This window comes from Canis lupus, chromosome 15 (assembly GCF_011100685.1).
Source record: "Canis lupus familiaris isolate Mischka breed German Shepherd chromosome 15, alternate assembly UU_Cfam_GSD_1.0, whole genome shotgun sequence".
Lineage (NCBI taxonomy): Eukaryota > Metazoa > Chordata > Mammalia > Carnivora > Canidae > Canis > Canis lupus.
The window spans coordinates 47050649-47070914 of record NC_049236.1 but is presented as its reverse complement, the minus strand read 5'-3'; the positions used below and the strand labels follow the sequence as shown (position 1 = coordinate 47070914).

At 37.8% G+C, this 20266-nt stretch overlaps 1 protein-coding gene across 6 annotated transcripts in view; it reads left to right on the top strand.

The window, feature by feature from the left end:
• The window catches only part of NR3C2 (nuclear receptor subfamily 3 group C member 2), a 334877-nt gene that overhangs the window by 2879 nt on the left and 311732 nt on the right, over window positions 1-20266 (top strand). For all 6 annotated transcript variants that reach the window (XM_038558972.1, XM_038558970.1, XM_038558968.1 and 3 more), the window contains exon 2: window positions 5032-6781. In XM_038558972.1, coding sequence (XP_038414900.1) covers window positions 5034-6781 — 1748 coding nt within the window. In that variant the 5' untranslated portion in view covers window positions 5032-5033. The remainder of the gene's footprint in view (window positions 1-5031; window positions 6782-20266) is intronic.

Here is a 20266-nt window from a genome sequence, read left to right as displayed (position 1 = left end):
AATTCGTGCATTTCCCGTTCCCTAGTATTTATAAAAACTCTTGAGAGAGGCTAATGCTTTCTGTGGCATCAGTTGTAATTCCAAAGGCAGGGGAGAAAGGATGAAGCTTCTTTTGGTGTCATCAGTACCCTACTATTGAACTTAAGTGCATGGTTTTTCCCTACTAAATTTTAAAAGACCAGGCTTAAATCAAAATGGTTTATGGCACCATCAGTTTTGACTATTTATTATGACCTAGAAGTCAGCAAAACTTTTGTTTGATACCAGACAAGTTTTTGGGAGCGCTGAATTCCTAATGCACTTAAATTGCTTTTTAACATTTGTATCACCATTTCTCTAGGTGCTGTTATTGATGATATTTACATAATAATGATAACAGCATGCCCATCTGTGAAGTTCTGTGAAGTTTTAATTGTATGTTTGGGTTCAAGGCACACTATCATTGAAATGCCTGAGGATAGAAGTTACAAAAAAAGATAAAGGGGAGCTTTTTCCTTTAAGAGGGACATAGTTTGGCTTGGGGATTTTGGAAAGATCAGGTGGCTCAGTGAATTAGGTGAGTGAATAGAAATCAGGTGTGCTCAGTTCTAACTGGTTCTCCCGCTCTCTTAGGTGACCTTGGGCAGGTTTCTATCATTTACCCCATGTATAAAAGAAGAGGACATAATAATAGTTCCGTAGTGAGGATGACAGAAAAATAGTTACGTACGGCAAACTTTGACGGCCGTGCAACTAGTGAAAATTGTGAAATTCTTAAGGTTCTGTCTTTAAGATGCCATATTAAAGTGAAATAACTATAGAAAATGGTATGTTTTAAATGAGACTGTGGGGGGGGGGCTTAAAAGTGAAAGTGTTTTCAGACCAAATGTCATTTCACAAGAATCTTTGTTAATATTCCTAAAAAAAAAAAAAAAGCAAACCTATTTCCTTATGGAAGAGCGCAGTTTAACACTGACTATAAAACCTAAAATTTTAAAGTCAGGTTTTTCCTTTGCAAAAAGTTTTTAAGAGCATATGAATAGCTCTTCCTTACTTTTGGAAATTTCCTTTATGTTTTGGGGGAGGCCATTTGCATGAAAATTAAAGGGTCATAATGGTTTTTGTCCCTGTCCCTAGAGAGCCTCTGTTAACATTTCTGCTGTAAGGGAGACAAATCTGATTTTATATAAGCTGGATATGTATACCGGTGTCTGCTTCATCTTATACTTTAGTAACAACTTTTCCTTTACTATGGGGGTGTTAAGTTCTATAAGGAGTATATTCATCAACTAATATTTTCAGTATTTATTAGTAAGTTCAGGCTAACTGAAATTCTGCTCAAGCCATGGCTATGCCACTTCCAAAAAGACAATCTGAGTTTCCTGGACTATTTAGGAAATAAATGCCTAACATAATCTATTTGTTTACAGAGAAGACTGATGAAAGTAATGGGGGGGCATTCAGCATAAAATATTTTAATACTCCTAAGTTTTTAAAAACGATCTTAAAAAATGTTGGCAGTGGAAGCCATGAAGACGCTAGATATCTATTCTTTTGTGCCTGACTGTTGCCAACCTTTATTTTCTTTGTTGAGAGGTGCATTAAGTTGGTAGATGAAGACAGTACCTTACACAGAACTAATTTAGATTTCAGCAAAGCCTTTTGCAAATTCTTTAATGATAGCCCTGTCAATAATGTGGTGAAATGCAGGCTGTTTTATGCTATTGTTAAGAATTCAAGGCTAGCCAAACAGGACTTGGAAAGTTGTGATCAGCTGTGTGATGTTAGCTGATAAAGGTGCTTCCTTGTAGAGTGCTTTAATATTATACTTGTCTGCTATTTCCCATGTAGATTCTCCTAGAATCGTCATATAGTCTCACAGGTTTGAGATTTGGCTCCTGCTTTAAGGCAGAGTGATGAAAGTCATCCCTTAGAATATTAGTAGGTGTTGTGGAAAAAGGGGGCCGTGGCCAAATTATGTAGAGGACACTGGAATAAAAAGGAAACCGGTTTCCGCACTGTAAAACTTCTCAGGAGTTTAGCATGCAGATTTACACTGTGAAACTTCAAAAAAGCAGTAAGTGATCATCCTTCCCAAAAGGACGTTTGGAGGATGGATTTTTGGGGAGGGATCTGGAGATGGGATTCTCTTTTTAGACTCTGCTTGGGGTAGATTCTCTTTTTAGACTCTGCTTGGGTTGGTGGGGGGGGAGTGGAGATGAGGAATGGAGCTGTAGTTGGAAGGTGGGGAAGCTGGAGCCTTTGGAGGCCTTTGGCAAGAGTTCCTAGGCAAGGGTGATTTGCAGGCATTAGGGGAGAGAGGGGTGCAGTTCACCAAGGCAGGGAATGTGGGTTTACAGACAGGTTTGGAGGGGGGGAATGGAACACAGAAGATGTTCAGTTTTGAGCATGAATAGACATGTTTCTTGTGGTGTTTGATGAATTTGGACCTGAAACATCTATACCTTAGATATGCATCTGTTCAGCTTTGTTATGGGGAGGATCGAATATTCTTAGATAGAAGTAGAAGCATAGAATACTATTTTTCATCCTATGGTTACAGCTAACTGGTTTTTCAGTAAAGAAGAAAAGGTCAGTATTAGCAGCTTAAGTCCCATTTCACCGTATATTTATTTCAACTTGTCTTTTATCCACACTCAATTTTTTGGGTAGAATTATCAGATAAACACCTAAATTGTTGTAATTTGATTTATTTTCCCCTGCTTTGTGATTGACTTGTGATTAGGAATTCATAGAATAATGTTCTTTAAGTAAAAGGTTATAGGCTAGATTTTAATGTTCACAAATTGAGTATTGATTATAAGAGTTAACATTTTTTATTTGTACTAGGCTATCTGCTTGGGATGCAGTAGTGAAATTGATAAAATTTCTGCCTCTTGGGGACTTAAAATCTAGTATAGAATAGAGTGAAGAGATAATTACAATACTTAGACAATTTAGGCATTAAATGTCCTTAGAGAGCCTTGTGATAATCTATTGCCAGTTTATTTAGCAGAGCCATTCTATTATTTTCCTGTGTAAGTTAATATAAGTTATGTAGCAGAAGGACTTCCTAGTCTCATTTCATGAGGGGAAGCTAAGGGAGATGGGAGTAGTGAGTGGCTGAAGGAGGAAAAGAATGAGAGGCTTGGGATGCCTGGGTGGCTCAGCAGTTAAACATCTGATTCCCGCTCAGGTCCTGATCCTGGCTCCCTGGGATGGAGTCCCACATCGGGCTTCCTGCATGGAGCCTGCTTCTCCCTCTGCAGATGTCTCTGCCTCTCTCTCTGTCTCTGTCTCTGTCTCTCTCTCTCTGTGTCTCTCATGAATAAATAAATAAAATCTTAAAAAATAAAAAAAGAATGAGAGGCCTAAGGTAATATTGGTGTACAGAACTGCAGAGACATCAGACTTTTATTTGGGGCATGGATTATCTACACACCTGAAAGGATTTGAAAAAATGCATACATAATACAATACAAATGAATATGTAATGATTTTAGCAGTTTTGTATATTAGAATATATAAATGAAAGTTTTACAAAGAATGAGTTAATTTCCTTTAAGATATGTTTCTATAGAAACATATCAAAGCAGGGGGCATTTGGCAATGTCTGGAGATGTCTTTGATTGTCACAGCTGAATATGGGGAGTGCTAGTTGAATCTAGTGGGTAGGTGTCAGGGTTATTGCTAAACATATTACAATGCATAGGACAGACCTTCACCACAAAGAATTATCAGGCCCGAAATGTTAGTAATGCCAAGGTTGAGATGCCTTGGTTTAGAGAGAGACCTGGGGTCAAATTCCAGCTCTGCCACATAGCTGTATAGCCTGTGCCTCAGTTTCCCCAATATATCATTTAGATAATACTTTTACTAATCTTATACGGTTATTAGGGTAAATAAGAGGCGTATACTGTTGCATTGAATTGTATAATTATAAGATTATGTAAATATAACCTATTATAATTATATTGTCTATGAAATAATTTTATAGAGAGTCAATGGATGTGATTGTGTAGATGAAAAAAACCTGTGGGCTCCTTGGATGAGAACTGTGCCTGTTTTGTCTGTCACTATAGATTCAGTGACTGGTTGTAGGCCCAGGATGTAGCACGCACTTGGTAAATATTTGTTCAATGAATGAACACATAAATTGTCAAGACTCATCTCAACTTCCTCCATTTACCGTTGAAAATAAAACTGTTTCTGCTAGAAGTCTTTATAGCAGAGGTACCACTAAGTAGGGATGCGTGTCAAAGTCCCTGCCAGCATTGAAATACGGAGAATCTAGTGCTGACATTCCCGAGTTGTCATACTGCCTCTCTATGGAGCTATATGGACTGCCTGAAGTAATCAGGATACATGAATCTTTACTTTTTGGAATTGACATTACAGTATCCTCATAAGTAATCCATTTTAAGAAAACCTTATTTTTTTAAAAAAATCATTCTTATAAGTTAGTTTTCCTGTGATAATCCACTTGATAACTTTAATTTCATATTAATAAATGGTAACATTGGTTGCATTACTGTATTGTTTTCATAAAGCCTCGTATTCAATATGGAAAGCAGCTTCCGTATGCTTGAGAGACACCAAAGGTTTTAGAGTTAGAAGATTTAGTTTTAAACCCAACTTGTCACTTATCACGCCTTTGACCTTGGACAAGTCACCCACATCAGTAAGCCCTTCGTTTCATCCTTGCCTGCTTCATCAGTCCCCGTGATTACTCTGAATATTAAATAAGTTAACATTTGTAGATATTCTTTGCAAATCTAAAGGCTGTATTATAGCAAACATGTTACTTTTATTTAGATGCAAAATAATTTTATATGATTGCTGCTTATAGTCTAGCTTCTGGACAAGTTATAGTCAGTACTCTGTTATAACAGCACATAAAAAAGGCAACAATTTTAATATAAGTAGAAATATTGCTTATAATAAGTAGGATATGTATGTATAGCTCAGCAAGTACAATTTTAGAATGTCTTCTAGAGTAATATTGCTATAAATGACTCTAATTCAATTTTTTAATATAAATTTATTCGTTAGCTATGGAGACCAAAGGCTACCACAGTCTCCCTGAAGGTCTAGATATGGAAAGACGGTGGGGTCAAGTTTCTCAGGCTGTGGAACATTCTTCCCTGGGACCTACAGAGAGGACCGATGAGAATAACTACATGGAGATTGTCAACGTAAGCTGTGTTTCCGGTGCTATTCCAAACAACAGTACTCAAGGAAGCAGCAAAGAAAAACACGAACTACTCCCTTGCCTTCAGCAAGACAATAATCGGTCTGGGATTTTAACATCTGATATTAAAACTGAGCTGGAGTCTAAGGAACTTTCGGCGACTGTGGCTGAGTCCATGGGTTTATACATGGATTCTGTAAGAGATGCTGACTATACCTATGACCAGCAGAACCAACAAGGAAGCATGAGTCCAGCAAAGATTTATCAAAATGTTGAACAGCTGGTGAAATTTTACAAAGAAAATGGCCATCATCCTTCCACTCTAGGTGGTGTGAACAGGCCCTTGAGATCCTTCATGTCTGACTCTGGGAGCTCTGTGAACGGTGGGGTCATGCGTGCCATTGTTAAAAGCCCTATCATGTGTCATGAGAAGAGCCCATCTGTTTGCAGCCCTCTGAACATGACATCTTCAGTTTGCAGCCCTGCTGGAATCAGCTCTGTGTCCTCCACCTCTGCCAGCTTTGGCAGTTTCACAGTGCACAGCCCTATCACCCAGGGGACTCCTTTGACATGCTCCCCTAACGTTGAGAATCGAGGCTCCAGATCGCACAGCCCAGCACACGTGGGCTCTCCTCTCTCAAGTCCATTAAGTAGCATGAAATCCCCAATATCCAGCCCTCCGAGTCACTGCAGTGTAAAATCTCCAGTCTCCAGTCCTAACAATGTCACTCTGCGATCCTCTGTGTCTAGCCCTGCAAACATCAACAACTCAAGGTGCTCCGTTTCCAGCCCTTCCAACACAAATAACAGATCCACGCTTTCCAGTCCAACTGCTAGTACTGTGGGATCTATCTGTAGCCCTGTAAACAATGCCTTCAGCTACACTGCTTCTGGCACTCCTGCTGGATCCAGTGTGGCCCGGGATGTGGTTCCTAGTCCAGACACACAGGAGAAAGGTGCTCAAGAGGTCCCCTTTCCTAAGAGTGAGGAAGTGGAGAATGCCATCTCCAATGGTGTGACTGGCCAGCTTAACATTGTCCAGTACATAAAACCGGAGCCAGATGGAGCTTTTAGTAGCTCATGTCTAGGAGGAAATAACAAAATAAATTCTGATTCCCCATTCTCAGTACCAATAAAACAAGAATCAACCAAGCATTCATGTTCAGGCACCTCTTTTAAAGGGAATCCAACAGTAAATCCATTTCCATTTATGGATGGCTCATATTTTTCCTTTATGGATGATAAAGACTATTATTCTCTATCAGGAATTTTAGGACCACCTGTGCCCGGCTTTGATGGTAACTGTGAAGGCAGCGGATTCCCAATGGGTATTAAACAGGAACCAGATGATGGGAGCTATTACCCAGAGGCCAGCATCCCGTCATCTGCTATTGTTGGTGTGAATTCGGGTGGACAGTCCTTTCACTACAGGATTGGTGCTCAAGGTACAATATCTTTATCACGATCAGCTAGAGACCAATCTTTCCAACACCTGAGTTCCTTTCCTCCTGTTAATACTTTAGTGGAGTCATGGAAATCACATGGTGACCTGTCATCTAGAAGAAGTGATGGATATCCAGTTCTAGAATACATTCCAGAAAACGTAACAAGGTAAGTTGTTTTTTTTCTTCTTTTCTGAAAATCGCGGCTTTATAAAATGTTGAAAAAAAACTAGTATTTACAGTTGATAAATTTAAACACATTTCAGTTCACTGAAATGAACTGTTCAGTTCACAGTTCATTTTATTTTTATTTTCAGGATGGTCACTTAGTGTCCCCTCTTTCCTTTTTGGTATACTGGTGTTTTGAAATAGGAAACAAAAAGTTCTTAAAATTAAGAAAATACTTGTGTTGATTTTGAAGGAATACGTATGGATATTCCCTCTCCCTTATAGCATGTTGCCTGTTGTAGGTGTTCGGGAAAAGTCCGTTTTCTACTGTCTGGGACTATATATGTTTTAGCGGACTAGTGCTAGATTATTTTTTTCTTTAGTGGTACTCTGGTTCACTAGAATTGTTTTAAGTTTGTTTCTTTGTGGTCTTTGTCTTTTTTCTTAGCTTTTTTTTTTTTTATTAACCACTTCATTGATTGTGAAGTATGAAGTTGAACCCCAAATCGGTTACCCACAAGCTCTACACCCTCTTCGTCCTTTTCTGGGTAGCTTAATTTGTATATAAGTCATGGTTTTCCATACAAATAAATCATTTCCTTAACTGTTGAGGGCTTTTAAAGACTCAGCACATCTAAAATTACTAAGTGGACAGTCTTGCTTTCTTACTCATATTGGAAGTGAAATATGTCACTGCAGTTTTGAGTTGGTATATTTTTAACTTTTAAGATCTACAAGAAGACATACTTTACTAACTGTAAAATATCTCTTGACTTTCCTCTTTGCAGATAGCATATTCTATATATTTAGAAAAAACAAGGAAGAGGTTTTTGATATGACTGTAAAGGGTGGTTCTAAATTATACAATGAATACTTGCATTGGACTTTGTTTCAGTACTGTTTTTATTATATGGTTGTGATAAATGATCCCTTTATTGAACATAGAATAGATGTCCTAGATATGGTTCATACCTTCAGCATTTGGGAATATGTGGATGTTTTCCTTAAAAACTTATGTTCATTCCATTAACAGTTATGTAAACAATTACGTTTACATGTATTTCTTTTTCTCCTTCTGTTTTGTTATGAGCCAAAGGCTAAAACTTTAGTTCATACGTTCTTTTTCCTTATCATTGATTCAAACTTTGCTCCTCTTGCCTTTATGGAAGCAAACATTCCATTGAAGGATAGGTTATTACAGCTCTTGATAGCATGAATGATCATATTCTGATACCCCCTCTATCTCTTCTATTCTAAACCGTAACGCAAGATAGTGCATTTTAGCATGGCTTTCGTTAGAAACAAACATAGCATGTGGTCTCCTGCTACTGCTGTGTTTTACTTTTAGAGAAGGAAATTTTGCACATGATGTCAATATTTTTGTAAGTGACTTTTTAGTGAGTTAGTATGAGGGGGTATGGCCTGGTAGTTATGAGCACTGCTGTCCTGATTGAAATCCCTGATCTGCCACTTAATTGCTTTGTGTCCTTGCGTATAACACTTCACCTCTGGGCTTTTAGTTTTCTCATCTGGAGGAAAAAGAAAAAAGAAAAAAAGAATTCAATAGTACCTGTCTCAAAAGGAGTTAAGATAATTGAGTTAGTTTATGAGAAGCACTTTGCACATTATCTGGTATGCGATAGGTATTGTATACATTTTAGCTATTACTGTTAACATTTGATTAGTTTACACAATCTGTAGTTTTCTGTTTTCATTATATGAAATTACACAAAATAGTTTAAAGAAATATTTTATACATAGTTGGAAGAAATATTTGTTGATAATTCTTATTAAATTCTACTCTATTATTTTTCATGATTAGGCATCATACATTTGCCACAACATATTTATTTGCTTTTATGGATTTGAAGGCTATTACTTTGGGTAATGATATTTCTGGTAGCCATAGTAGATGAAATCATTAGTTCTCTGCTTTGTTTTGTTCTGCATCCTATTTCTCCCATTTTAATTGTAGGTTTTACACTCAACTCCTGAAGTCCCTCCCAATGTTCTAGTGATGCATCGCCTCAAACATATTAATGTGAATCAGTGACCTTGAGTCTCCTCTGCATTTGTGGGCCCCAGGGGGTTGTTCAGTGTCTCCTCTGGAGTATTCCAAAATTCCTCACATACGTGTTAATATAGTCAAAGGGGGTTCATTTTGTTTACATACATGTTGTATTGTGCTAGTTAGTATAAGTTTTCCCAAAACTTTACTAACAAAAGCTTTTGTGTTATGAAGTCTCTTGTAGCTTACCGATTATTGACAGCTTTTTCTGGTGAGTATTGTCCAAACCTATTTATTTTGATCATTCTCAGAATAAAGGCTCAAGGAGCAGGAGATATTTACATCTTTTTTCTAGATTTCAATCCACATGTTATAATATTTCATTTAACCTCGTCCATGCTTCATCACTGGTCTCGTATTTTAGTGTCCTTTGGATCAAAATCCAGCCTTTTTGTCTATATCTTAATGTGGGATGAGGATACCCCATTCAGGGGGATGTGGAATAAATGAAAGAATTATAGGTTGTGGAGGATCAAGGCAGTGTGTGTCTGTTACGAGGTTTCATGATAACCTCCATCTTTTGATTGAACTCTAAATTGTTGTTTGGGATTCTTGAGACCCTTTCAAGGAGGTTTGTGGAGTGAAAGATCATGCATCAGTAAAAGATCCATTCAAAAGGGAGGGTGGACCATGGTTTTTAATGTAATCGTGTATGGAAAGTTCACTAATGTGATTTCAGATTCCACATTGCTACTAACCTTTAAGATACTACTGACTGGCAGTTTTCAACATAGTGTCAAAGAATCACATGTGCAGTTATTGCTAATGACCATTAAAATGCTTGTCCTGGGCAGCCCCGGTGGCGCAGCGGTTTGGCGCCGCCTGCAGCCCGGGGTGTGATCCTGGAGACCCGAGATCGAGTCCCGCGTCGGGCTCCCTGCATGGAGCCTGCTTCTCCCTCTGCCTGTGTCTCTGCCTCTCTCTCTCTGTGTCTGTGAGTAAATAAATAAAATCTTAAAAAAAAAAATAAAATGCTTGTCCTTTTTCCACCAACCTATCCATGTGAACCCAGATCTTATTCATATACCTGAACCGAAACCTGTCACTACCCACTGAATGCAGAAGTAGATACGAAAATCCAGCTGTCTTCTGTTGAGACAATAGACTTGCGAAAATGTAAAACAGTGCCAATCTCCTCACTCAAGTTTTTGTTTTGGGAAACATAGTTATTTTTTCATGAACATATGCTTATGTTAACACAGTGACTTCTTAGTTTTAAATGATTTAAAATGAATATTAGTTTTAATTCTAATGCAGCAAATGCCAGTAGATCTAATTTCCATAAACAAAAGTTTTTTGGTGTCCTCAGTACATTTTGAGGGTGGAAAGATGTCTGAAGACCCCAAAACTGAGAATTGCCGGTCTCTTTTATTCTGGACACCCTTTGGCGGTTAATGAAAAAAGAGGGTATTACTTTATTTTGTTAGCCTTACTGAATATTATGCTGAGGAAGGAGTGCCCTCTTCAAATAAGAAAAATGATTCTTGTCTAGTTAATTTTTTAAGCCGATAGAAGTGAGTAATGGCTGCGAAGTGTGTGTTGTCCTCATCTCCGTCTGGGGGCATCCTGTGAGAGCGGTGACGAAAGCCATCTGTCTGTTAATCATTGCTGGTGAGTGGATTGCCTGACCACCAAAGTGTAAAGTAAATTATGACAGAGGCAGAATGTAAAGCTTTGAGGATGGACACTGGACCTGGTTGTGTCATGTAGATTGGAGTTTCCCTGTCAGCCAGGACACAAACAAAACTGTGACCTCGGTGAGTCACAGCTTCTCTGGGCCTCAGTTTCTTCCTTTAAGGTGAACGTGTTGAACTCGGTGCTCTCCAAGGTCAGCCTGCAAAACCATTAAGTGGCTGTGACGTTTCCTTGGAGTTGTATGTTAAAAATCAAAATTGAGTATCCTTTAACATATTTGTTTATCTGGTTTCAAGTATATTTTAATCACAGGTGTAGCTCTTTTGTTTCCAGGGTGTTCTGGATAGAAAAATGTCATTGCCATTTACCATTTAAAAGTGAGTATGGGAAACTTATTTATTTTACTTTGAAAAGCAGAGGTTTTTTTTTTTTTATCAGATCTTTTATAAAATTTGATACAACGAATTTCTCTTCCTTTTAATTTACACTATTCCTTTGAAAACAGTGTTTCTGTGTTGATACAACATCGATGTTTATGGCGATGGTCATAGTCACTTTGATAGCATCATAACAGCACTAACATTGACTTAGACCTTTGAATATAAAGTTCACTGTTTCAAAGGGCATATTCTAGTAGGCTTCAAGACAGATAATCAGGTGTTTATCTTAATCTGTGCTGCATTCTTTTTCTATGATAGAATGAAACAATTTAGTAAAAAAACTACAGTTTTTTTTTTCAATTGTCCCTAGAATCTTTTAAAACTTATCTTCTGTAATAAAGCAAAAGGTTCAGAATTCAAGGAGTTACCAAAGTTGCCCTGTTTCTTAATAAACTTTCTGAGTAAATCATTGGGATTTAAATATCCTTGTATAATGCAAAGTATGAAAGAATGATGATTTTAGGAGAGGGTGGAATCAGATTGATTATTTGTGCTTACTATAATAAATCCATTAAGAATTACTGCGGTCATTTACAAGTGAAAACATGGGACTTTCTTTTTCTTATTATTTGTCTCACAATATTTTCATTTTGAAATTGTTAGTGTACCTAGAATTTTCCCCACTCAGTATTCTAAATAATATTTTTAGAAATGATTTCACAATGAGACTTGCTTCTCCTGATGATTCATTCACTTCCATTCATTTATGGTATTTCTGGTGAGAGTAGTGATAATTTTATTGAAAAAAAACCCTTAGTACTTTTTAACAAATAAATCACTATGTACAGTGCACTTTGATACATTTTGCTTTTAACATCACAAGTGTCCTAGGTTTATATGTCAGTATGTCCACCTTTTAACATCTAAAGTATTAGTATACTTAGAACTGTTTACGTCATACTTTAAAAAATGGAGATAAAAGCCTTGGTTTCAGTTAAATAAACTCAAATTATTCAACTTCAGGCTGTTTGCATGCACAGCAGTGTTGTGCTAAAACTAGGACCTGGAGGTGTGGCATTTATGGATTTGATGCCTTTAGCACTATTGAAATTCTGGGTGTGTCTGAGCTTTTCTATACTTGTAATGTTAGAGTAATGCCCAATGTTATTTTTTTTTAAGACTTTTTATTTATTCACGACAGACAGAGAGAGAGAGAGAGAGAGGCAGAGAGAGACAGGCAGAGGGAGAAGCAGGCTCCATGCAGGGAGCCTGACATGGGACTCGATCCTGGGTCTCCAGGATCACACCCCGGGCTGAAGGCAGCACTAAACCGCTGTGCCACCAGGGCTGCCCCCGATGTTATGTTGATCACAAGTAATTTAGGAGTAATACTTCACTTCCCTTAATGCTTTGATGTTACTAACTTTTTTTTTTCCCTCCAAAATAATATTTTTTTCCAGGCTTTCAACTGTTGCTTCAGTTTCATACTCCTCATCTACTGATAAAATTTCACCTCTCCTGCCAAATAATGTATCATTTTCTTTCATTTATTAAATTCAAATCAAGAGAAAAATATTTGCTTCATTATAAAATTTAAATATAGCCCTTAAATTGTGTGTTTTTGGACTGTATTCCAAAGTTTATTGGTGAAAACCTAGGAAATATAAGTATGTTAAATGTATAGGTCTTCATCTTAAACTTTAGAACTTCTAGTTTTAAACTTGTAAAGTGTAGGCTTTATTTTGTTTTAAGAGTTTTATTTTCATTCTTTATATAGTAAAGTAATGATGAAGTTAAAATGTAATTACATGTAAGCACCTGTTACTTAATTGATGCCTGGAAGCCTCTGCATTTATGATTGTCAGTGTTCAGGCCAAGGCTGAAATTTCTTTGTAGAAATGAGGTAAAAATTCCTTGTATTTATGCAAGAAATAGAAAACTCTAGTATAAGGAAGGAAAGAGGACATACACAGAGTAATTTGAATACCTAAAAAGCTAATTCCCTAGGGAGAGAGAGTGAGCTAATAACTGATTATCTGAATTCCTAACTGTGGCTGCACTTTTATTAATTATGACTCTTTCACTGGTATGTGTCCTCACCTTATAGGTAGATTAGGAGTTGTTGAGACATATAAACAAAAATTATAGTCTAAAAATAAAGTGGAATAAGGTTTATAATGGGCAAAGTCAACTTTGGATTTTCTGACAGTATAAAATTATATAGGCAAGTTTTGGAAAATGGGGAAATGGGGTGGTGCTGGTCAGAGTTGATATTTATCCTTTTGCAGAAAGTAGGAGTGGTCATTTCATGATGGAGGGAGTTACATGAGCAAAACATGGAGATCGGCAGAAAACACTGAATGTGGTCAGGTTGTATGGCTGACTGTGACACAGGAAATTGCGGGGAAGAAAGCCTGGAAGAGGTTAGTTAGTTGGAAGTAGAAGGCAATGGAACTTGAAAGTCACACTAAGAAATTTGTACTTAATTTGGTAGGTAATGAGGAACTATTGAAATGTTGGAGCAAGAAAGTAGCATGAGCTAAAGTGCACTTTGGAAAAACCTTAATTAGGCAGTGGTTGTAGGGTGGAGCCTTGTTAAGTTATTGCAACAGCACAAGGGGTTGGGAACTTGACTCTCTGTCCAGAGTAATGGAAAAAAGGGGACAGATGTGAGATATTACAGAAGATGCCCTTGTAGGAGTTGATTTTTGTATAATTTTTTTATTTTAAAATAATCACAAACCTAAAAAAAATTAAGTCCATCACAGAGAACTCTAAAGAAGGACATTCTCTCACATAGCCACAGTATAGCCATCAAAATCAAGAAATTAACATTAAGTTACTTGCTTTAGACCCATCTTGTACTTTTTCTGCCCCAGTTCTGGGGTCAGCTATTTTTCCAAGGACTGCTTCCATTCCCACAGATAGTCTCCTGCCTGTGATTGGGGTATAGCTCTAGTTCTGGGTCACAGGGCCACACTTCCCCAGAAATGCCCTCCTTACTACATTCCAGCACTGATTTCCCCCTGCTAGTCTGTCTTGGGTTCTGATTCTCTGCACTAGACCATGAGAACACATGGACAACATGGGTACTCCTCCCCACCTTGCATTGGGCATCAGAACTGCCCTTGGCTTGGTGCCCCACTGTGGACCATCACAGCTATCCACATCCTACTACTGTGAAGGAAGAGAAAGGAGAGCACTTGATACTCATATGAAAATGGAAGGAGGGTCAGGTGTGTGGAAAATCAGTGGAATCTCAACATGTAAGTTTGACTGTCGTGGATAATGGAGAGATCAAGAAGAATAGGCGGGGAGAAGAAGATTAAGTTATGGACTACTTTAGACTAAGAGAGTTCTCTCTGTAGGTGGAAATGTTGATCTGGAGGTCTAGGAGGCCTCTTCATAGAAGTGGTGGTAGACAGTGTCCGTGTGGGTGCTGTTGCCCATGGAGAGAATGTATGTATGACCCAAGTGTAGTTTAAAGTGCATTCTGTTAGGAATTTGAGGAACAGAACCCCATTTAGGAGATGAGCAACGCATCCTAATAAAGGAGACAGGGAGTTGTTTAGAGAATCAAGATAGTGCCGAGTCATGGATGCCAAAGGGAAGAATCACGTAGTTTTAGATTTTCAAATTAGGAGGGCCCTAAGGCTATCTATAAATCCAGCCCTGACACTAAGGTCCAGAGAGATTACATGCCTTTTCTGGGATCATACAAAGTAGTTGGTAACAGAGCCGGAGGTTAGATCCTGCCCTTTTGTCTATTATCCTTTTCTTCAGCAGGAGATGGTGGTTTAAAACCTGATGATGGGGTGAAGTGGACCAGAAATTGGACTGAATAGTTGGTGCTGGTGATTTTTCCAGAAGGAATTCTGTTTCGTGGTGGGAATGGGAATCAGACTGTGATTGGCTAAGGATTAAGTTAGCAAGGAAGAGGAAAGACTTGAGGGATGCCTGCACAGTGTTTATTCACCGGAGGCATCGTTCAGTGGTAAAAAGAAAGGGTGAGAGAGGAGATCGTAGCACAGAGGAGCTGTGAACTGTAAGATCAGAGTCAAGATTGTGACGGACACGTAAGCTGTGAAGAGGGTGGTGGAGGAGACTGTGCCATGCCTGAGCTGCAGGGTGTAAGGAGGGCAGATTTTTGATGGGTCAGTGTCCTGAGATGCTGAGAATGAAAGGGAGACTTGAGTTAGCCACAGGGTCAGATGTTTCACTGCCCCATTGAACCAGTCTATGTAAGCGGTTACTGGCAGCTAATGTTGCAGTTTTTATAGATATAGAAACTGAGGCCCAGAAGGTATATGTGATTTGCCAAAGGCACATAGCTAAGGTAAATGAGGAAACAAATACTTGAGACAGAGAAGAAGAAAACTGAATGTCCTAACAACAACAATAGACACATGGATCTTTTAAAAATTAAATTAAATTATGTGGCTGATGTAAAGCCCCTCTGGCTACTTCTCATTGCAAGCAGCATAAAGTAAACTCATCAAGGGCCTGAAAAACACAAAAATATAAGACCTCTATTTTATTTAGTATCTGGTTTTCTTCCTTGCTCAGTCCCCACGCTGACCTTTCTGTGGCTCAGACCAACCAAGCCCCCTTCCCTCGGGGGTGTGGTATAGTTCTATACTGACTGTTCTCCCTGCCAAGAAGGCTCTGCTTCCAGATTTTGGTCATCTGCCCCTTCTTGTCACTTGGCATTAGCTCAAATGTCACCCTCTTAAAGAGGCCTTCCCAGACATCCTATTTAAAGTGGTGCCCCCCCCCCCGACCTTCTAAAAACACATCACCTACTTTTGTGGTCTTATAGCACATACCTATCAGAAATTTGTTTACTTGGCTTCCTCCAATTAGAATGTAAATTTCCTGAGAGCAGGGACCTTGGCTGTCCTGTTTACAAGTACGTTTGGCCAGACCTCAAACAGTGCCAGGTGTATTGTTGATGTTCAATAAATCCTGATTGAATGGATTGGTTAGCAGAGGAACTTGAGGATGACTGGTATGTGTTGGTGGTTGTGGAAAACTAATACCCTTATTGTCAAATAACCGAGTTCTGTGGAGATTAGCAAAAAAAATGTGGTGACCTCTATCAGCATATTTTTAAAGATTTTCACAAAATTAACAGTTTCTCTTCTTGTTTTTTCTAATCTCAACATAATAAAGTAGTCAGTAATGATGTATTACAAGCTATATGGCGACATATTCTGAGTTTTTGAGGTCATTTATTTTTAATTTGCAAACAGTAAAATTAACTCCTTTTGGTGTGCAATTCTAGAAATTTTGCCAAGTGTCTAGTCCTGTAACCACCACCCATTCAAGATAAGAATAGTTGTCACCCACTAAAATTCTCTTGTATTGTCCTTTCTCAGTCAACCCAACTCTTCATTCCCAAACCCTAGCAACCATTCATATGTTCTCCATCGTTGTAGATTTGTTTTTTCTAGGTTGTCATCTAAATGGAATTATACTTTTTATAGCCTTCTGATTCTGGCTTCTTTTATTTAGCATAACACCCTTGACATTCCTCCATGTTGTCGTGTGCATATTATTAGTTTCTTTTTAGTGCCCAGTAGTATTCCATTTGTGGCTATGCCACCATTTGTGCATCCATTCACCTGTTGGGTTGTTTCCAGTTTTTGCTGTTACAAATAAAGCTGCTATAAATATTCACATACGAATCTCTGTATGGACATATGCTTGATTTTTTTCTTTAGTAAATACCTGCAGGTACGATGGCTAGATCATATGGTGGGTGTAGGTTTAATTTTTAAGAAACTATCCAGCTGTTTTCCAAATGTGGCTGTACCATTTTACATTCCCCCCAGCAGTGTGTGAGAGCTCTGGTTCCATTACATCCTTGCCAGCACTTGAGAGAGTTCATCTTTTTAATTTTAGACATTATGATAGGTGTGTAGTGGTGACTCATTGTCATTTAAGTTGGCATTTCTCTGATCCCTGATACTGAACATTTTTTCATGTGCTTCCTTGCCACCCATATGTCTCCTCATGCTTGTTAACTCTATTGCTCATTTTTATTGAGTTGCTTTCTTCTTGAGTTCTGTTATCTGTGGATATTGAAGTCAACTTTTTGAAAGAAGACCTAGAACTAAGAGAAAAGTAGCGATTTAAATTTCTGGATTTTCTGGGAAAAATAATAGACAATTTTCAAATTATTTAGTGCCCACCTTATTCCAAATGTGGGTGAACGAACCACATGCCTTCACTGTATTCCCCTCTAGTAGGGGAGATGACTCATATGAATTTATACAGTTTTTTTTTTTTTTTTGGTGGTTCTGTAATTATGTGTTTGATTGTATGATGCAGATAAGAACTGTTTCCAAAGACTAGAAAAGAAAGAGTTCTATGTGGGCTGGAATAGCCAAGGAAAGCTTCATAAAGGAGGTGAATTACAGTTGACATTGGAAGTTTGGTGGTATTTGGTGGGGAGATGTATTAAAGGAATAAGCAACAGCACAGGCCAGGTGTTGGGACAGAGGACAAATGAAGCCTGGGTAGTTTGGCTTAATGTTTTTTAGAGAAAACTAGATTATAGAAATCTTTGAATGCCTAAAAGAAGTGTTTGGCATTTTAAATATAGCATTATTAAACATTCTCTTAACCTGAAATGACATAAAACAGTAGAAAGGTAAATATGGTAGGGGAGATAAGAAATAGTGACTGAAATTAAAAAAAGAAAAGAAAAGAAACAGACAGTTGAAAGGCTATCCTATTGGTAATTCAACCTGAGAGGGTAAGTGCTTTAGTGGTCAGAATGGTGGGCAAGGGAGAGAAGTTAGAATTTGAAGGAAGAAATAATTGAATGCCAGATTATCTGACCCAAAGCCTGTTCCTTTCCACTATACCACTAAGCCATATGTGCTAACAGCCCCATGAAAAGTAGATTGCCACAGGGTATAAGGAATAAAAATAGTAATAAGGAGAAAATTTGAACATAATTATGACTCTAAGAGAAAAGGAGTGAAATGATTTTATTTGGATGAAGGTAAAACCTGATAATTTTGATACCAAAATAGAGTACTTTTTATTAAACTAGGGGGAAAAATACCTGTGGGAATGGAAACAGGAAGAGCTGCTCCTGGCTTTACAGAGTTGAAAAGCAAAAGATGATATATATGAATCAGAAATGTTGATGTATGGAATTCAGACATACACACGCACACATATATAAATAGGCACAGTCCTAGCTTGTTTGGAAGTCCATTGTGTCCTCAAGTAACTGGTGTTTGAATTAATAGTGCTCTTTCCACAACTGGAAATGTGCTCATTTTCTTCCATCACATGGTAGAGTTTGTATTTACTTAATAAATATTTTTCTGATAAGTTTGAGAAGAGATTCCAAGTGCAAAGTTTGGGAGTGTAGGGGTTTAAATGGGAGCAGATATTCTTTAATTTACTCCAATTTAGAGTCTGCCTGTATTTCTGAAATGGAAATTAGGTCCAGAGCAGCTTTTGTTCTTGAAACTAAGGTATTGTGAAAGAATATATGGTCACACAGTACAAAGTATTTTTTTTTTCTCTATTTCTCCATCATTTTCAGACCCAACTGAGGTAAATGTACATATGAGACTTTGAGACTTCTGGAAGCATTTGAGTTTTCTGTATGTGGTAGAAATATGATAATTTTGTTGACATATACCCTGTATTTTGGACTTGGTTGCTATGATTCAGGTGAAAACAGCACTTTCCCCACCTCGTAAGTACTGTTTTTTAAACAAACTGAAGAGACTGACAGATGGGTAGAGTGGGGAAAGAGAGGTATAAGCACAGTAACCTTTCATAGTGAAAATCTAGACCTGAGAGCTCTTATGTAACTTTTGAAACTACTCCATGAGAGGGTCTTAGGTGTCTATTAGCAGGTACTCTTTAATTTTAAGCTAATGTTCATTTTAAAAAGCCAAAGATTTTGGCTTTTTGTGAACTGTGCATTTGTTGAAGGATGAATTTGTTGCCAGAGAATGAAAGAAATAAAGACCAAAAATCTTAACTGTGAACATGGCTTAGCCTCAATGATTTCATAACACTGATGAAATATGCTTTTTTTAAAAAAAATTAGCTCTTGCCAATTTACTGTGGTAGAAATAATCAGATCTGGTATTATGAAGGTTTTAAGGAGAATTGACCCAAAGCAAGTTTTAAAAAATGAATGTTGTTTTAATGGGGAAAGGGACTAAATTTCTATCAATGTGTCAGAGTCTGTATACAGTCTGTCTCTTCCACACATGTAACTGATACTGTGCATCCTAACCTGAGTTATTCAAGGCCTTTAATCAATGAAGAATGATCAAAGTTTGTCATACTATTTTCAGTTGCTTGGCTTTAAAAGGGGGATGTTCTTCTCTGGTTGTTAATGCAAGTGAGGGAAGAAAGAGACTATTACAAGACAGGGAGATTTTTCAAAGAGGAATGCACTGCCACCTATAAATAACTGATACCAATTTGTTTACTGAACTCTCTGGGGTCTATAACAAACAACAATGCACATTAAAGGCACTTAACCCAAAAAAGTTTTGGAGATGGATGATGGTGGTGGTTGCTCAACAGTGGGAATGTGCTTAATGCCCTGAACTCTATACTTAAAAATGGTGAAAATAGTAAATTTTATGTATGTATAAATTTATAACAAAGAAAATAGCACTTTGTCTTGACAAAAATGGGGGTGCCCTGTGTTGGTGAAAGATACTGAGGTATACTGGAAGTCCACTGTGTGAGCCCATGAGAGCAGAGACTAAGTAAGCAGAGATCAGGTCATTCTTAGCTTTGTCTCTTCTGCACTGTTTAGTAGGTACAGTGTCATATGTGTACTGTTCTGTACTGATTTTCATTTAACAAACATTTATTAAGCTCTTGATTCTGTCAAAGCATAATCCTGGGTGTGTGGTCAGAGCAAAAATGAGAGATTCTTCATCCTTTAGGACACGCAGTCAAAATACATCCAAGATCCCATTACAAAGTAGACTGTGGTAGATGTTTCTTTGGAGGTACCAAATAATCTTTGGAGAACACAGGGAGAGAATATTTAGAAGTTAAATATTAACTTAATTAATAAAATTATATGACAGTCATAAGTGAATTTAATGTAATTGGTCAGGACTTTTGGTTTGCGAACAGCACAGGAAACCATCTCCTCCTAGTCTAAATAAAACAGAATCTCTTGGCTCACAAAATGGGAGAAGTTCAAAGGGTACACCTCAGGCTTGGCTAGATTCCAGGCTTCAAGTAGTGGTGTCATAAGTTTGTTTCTCCATCTATTGCAGCTTTTCTCTTTTCATTCAACTTTTTTTTTTGGGAGGCTATGGCCAGCATCCCTCTGGGCTTGCATTTTCATTAGTTTTTGATCCTGGTCAAAGGATCAGCCCTTTCCTTGATGGATTCT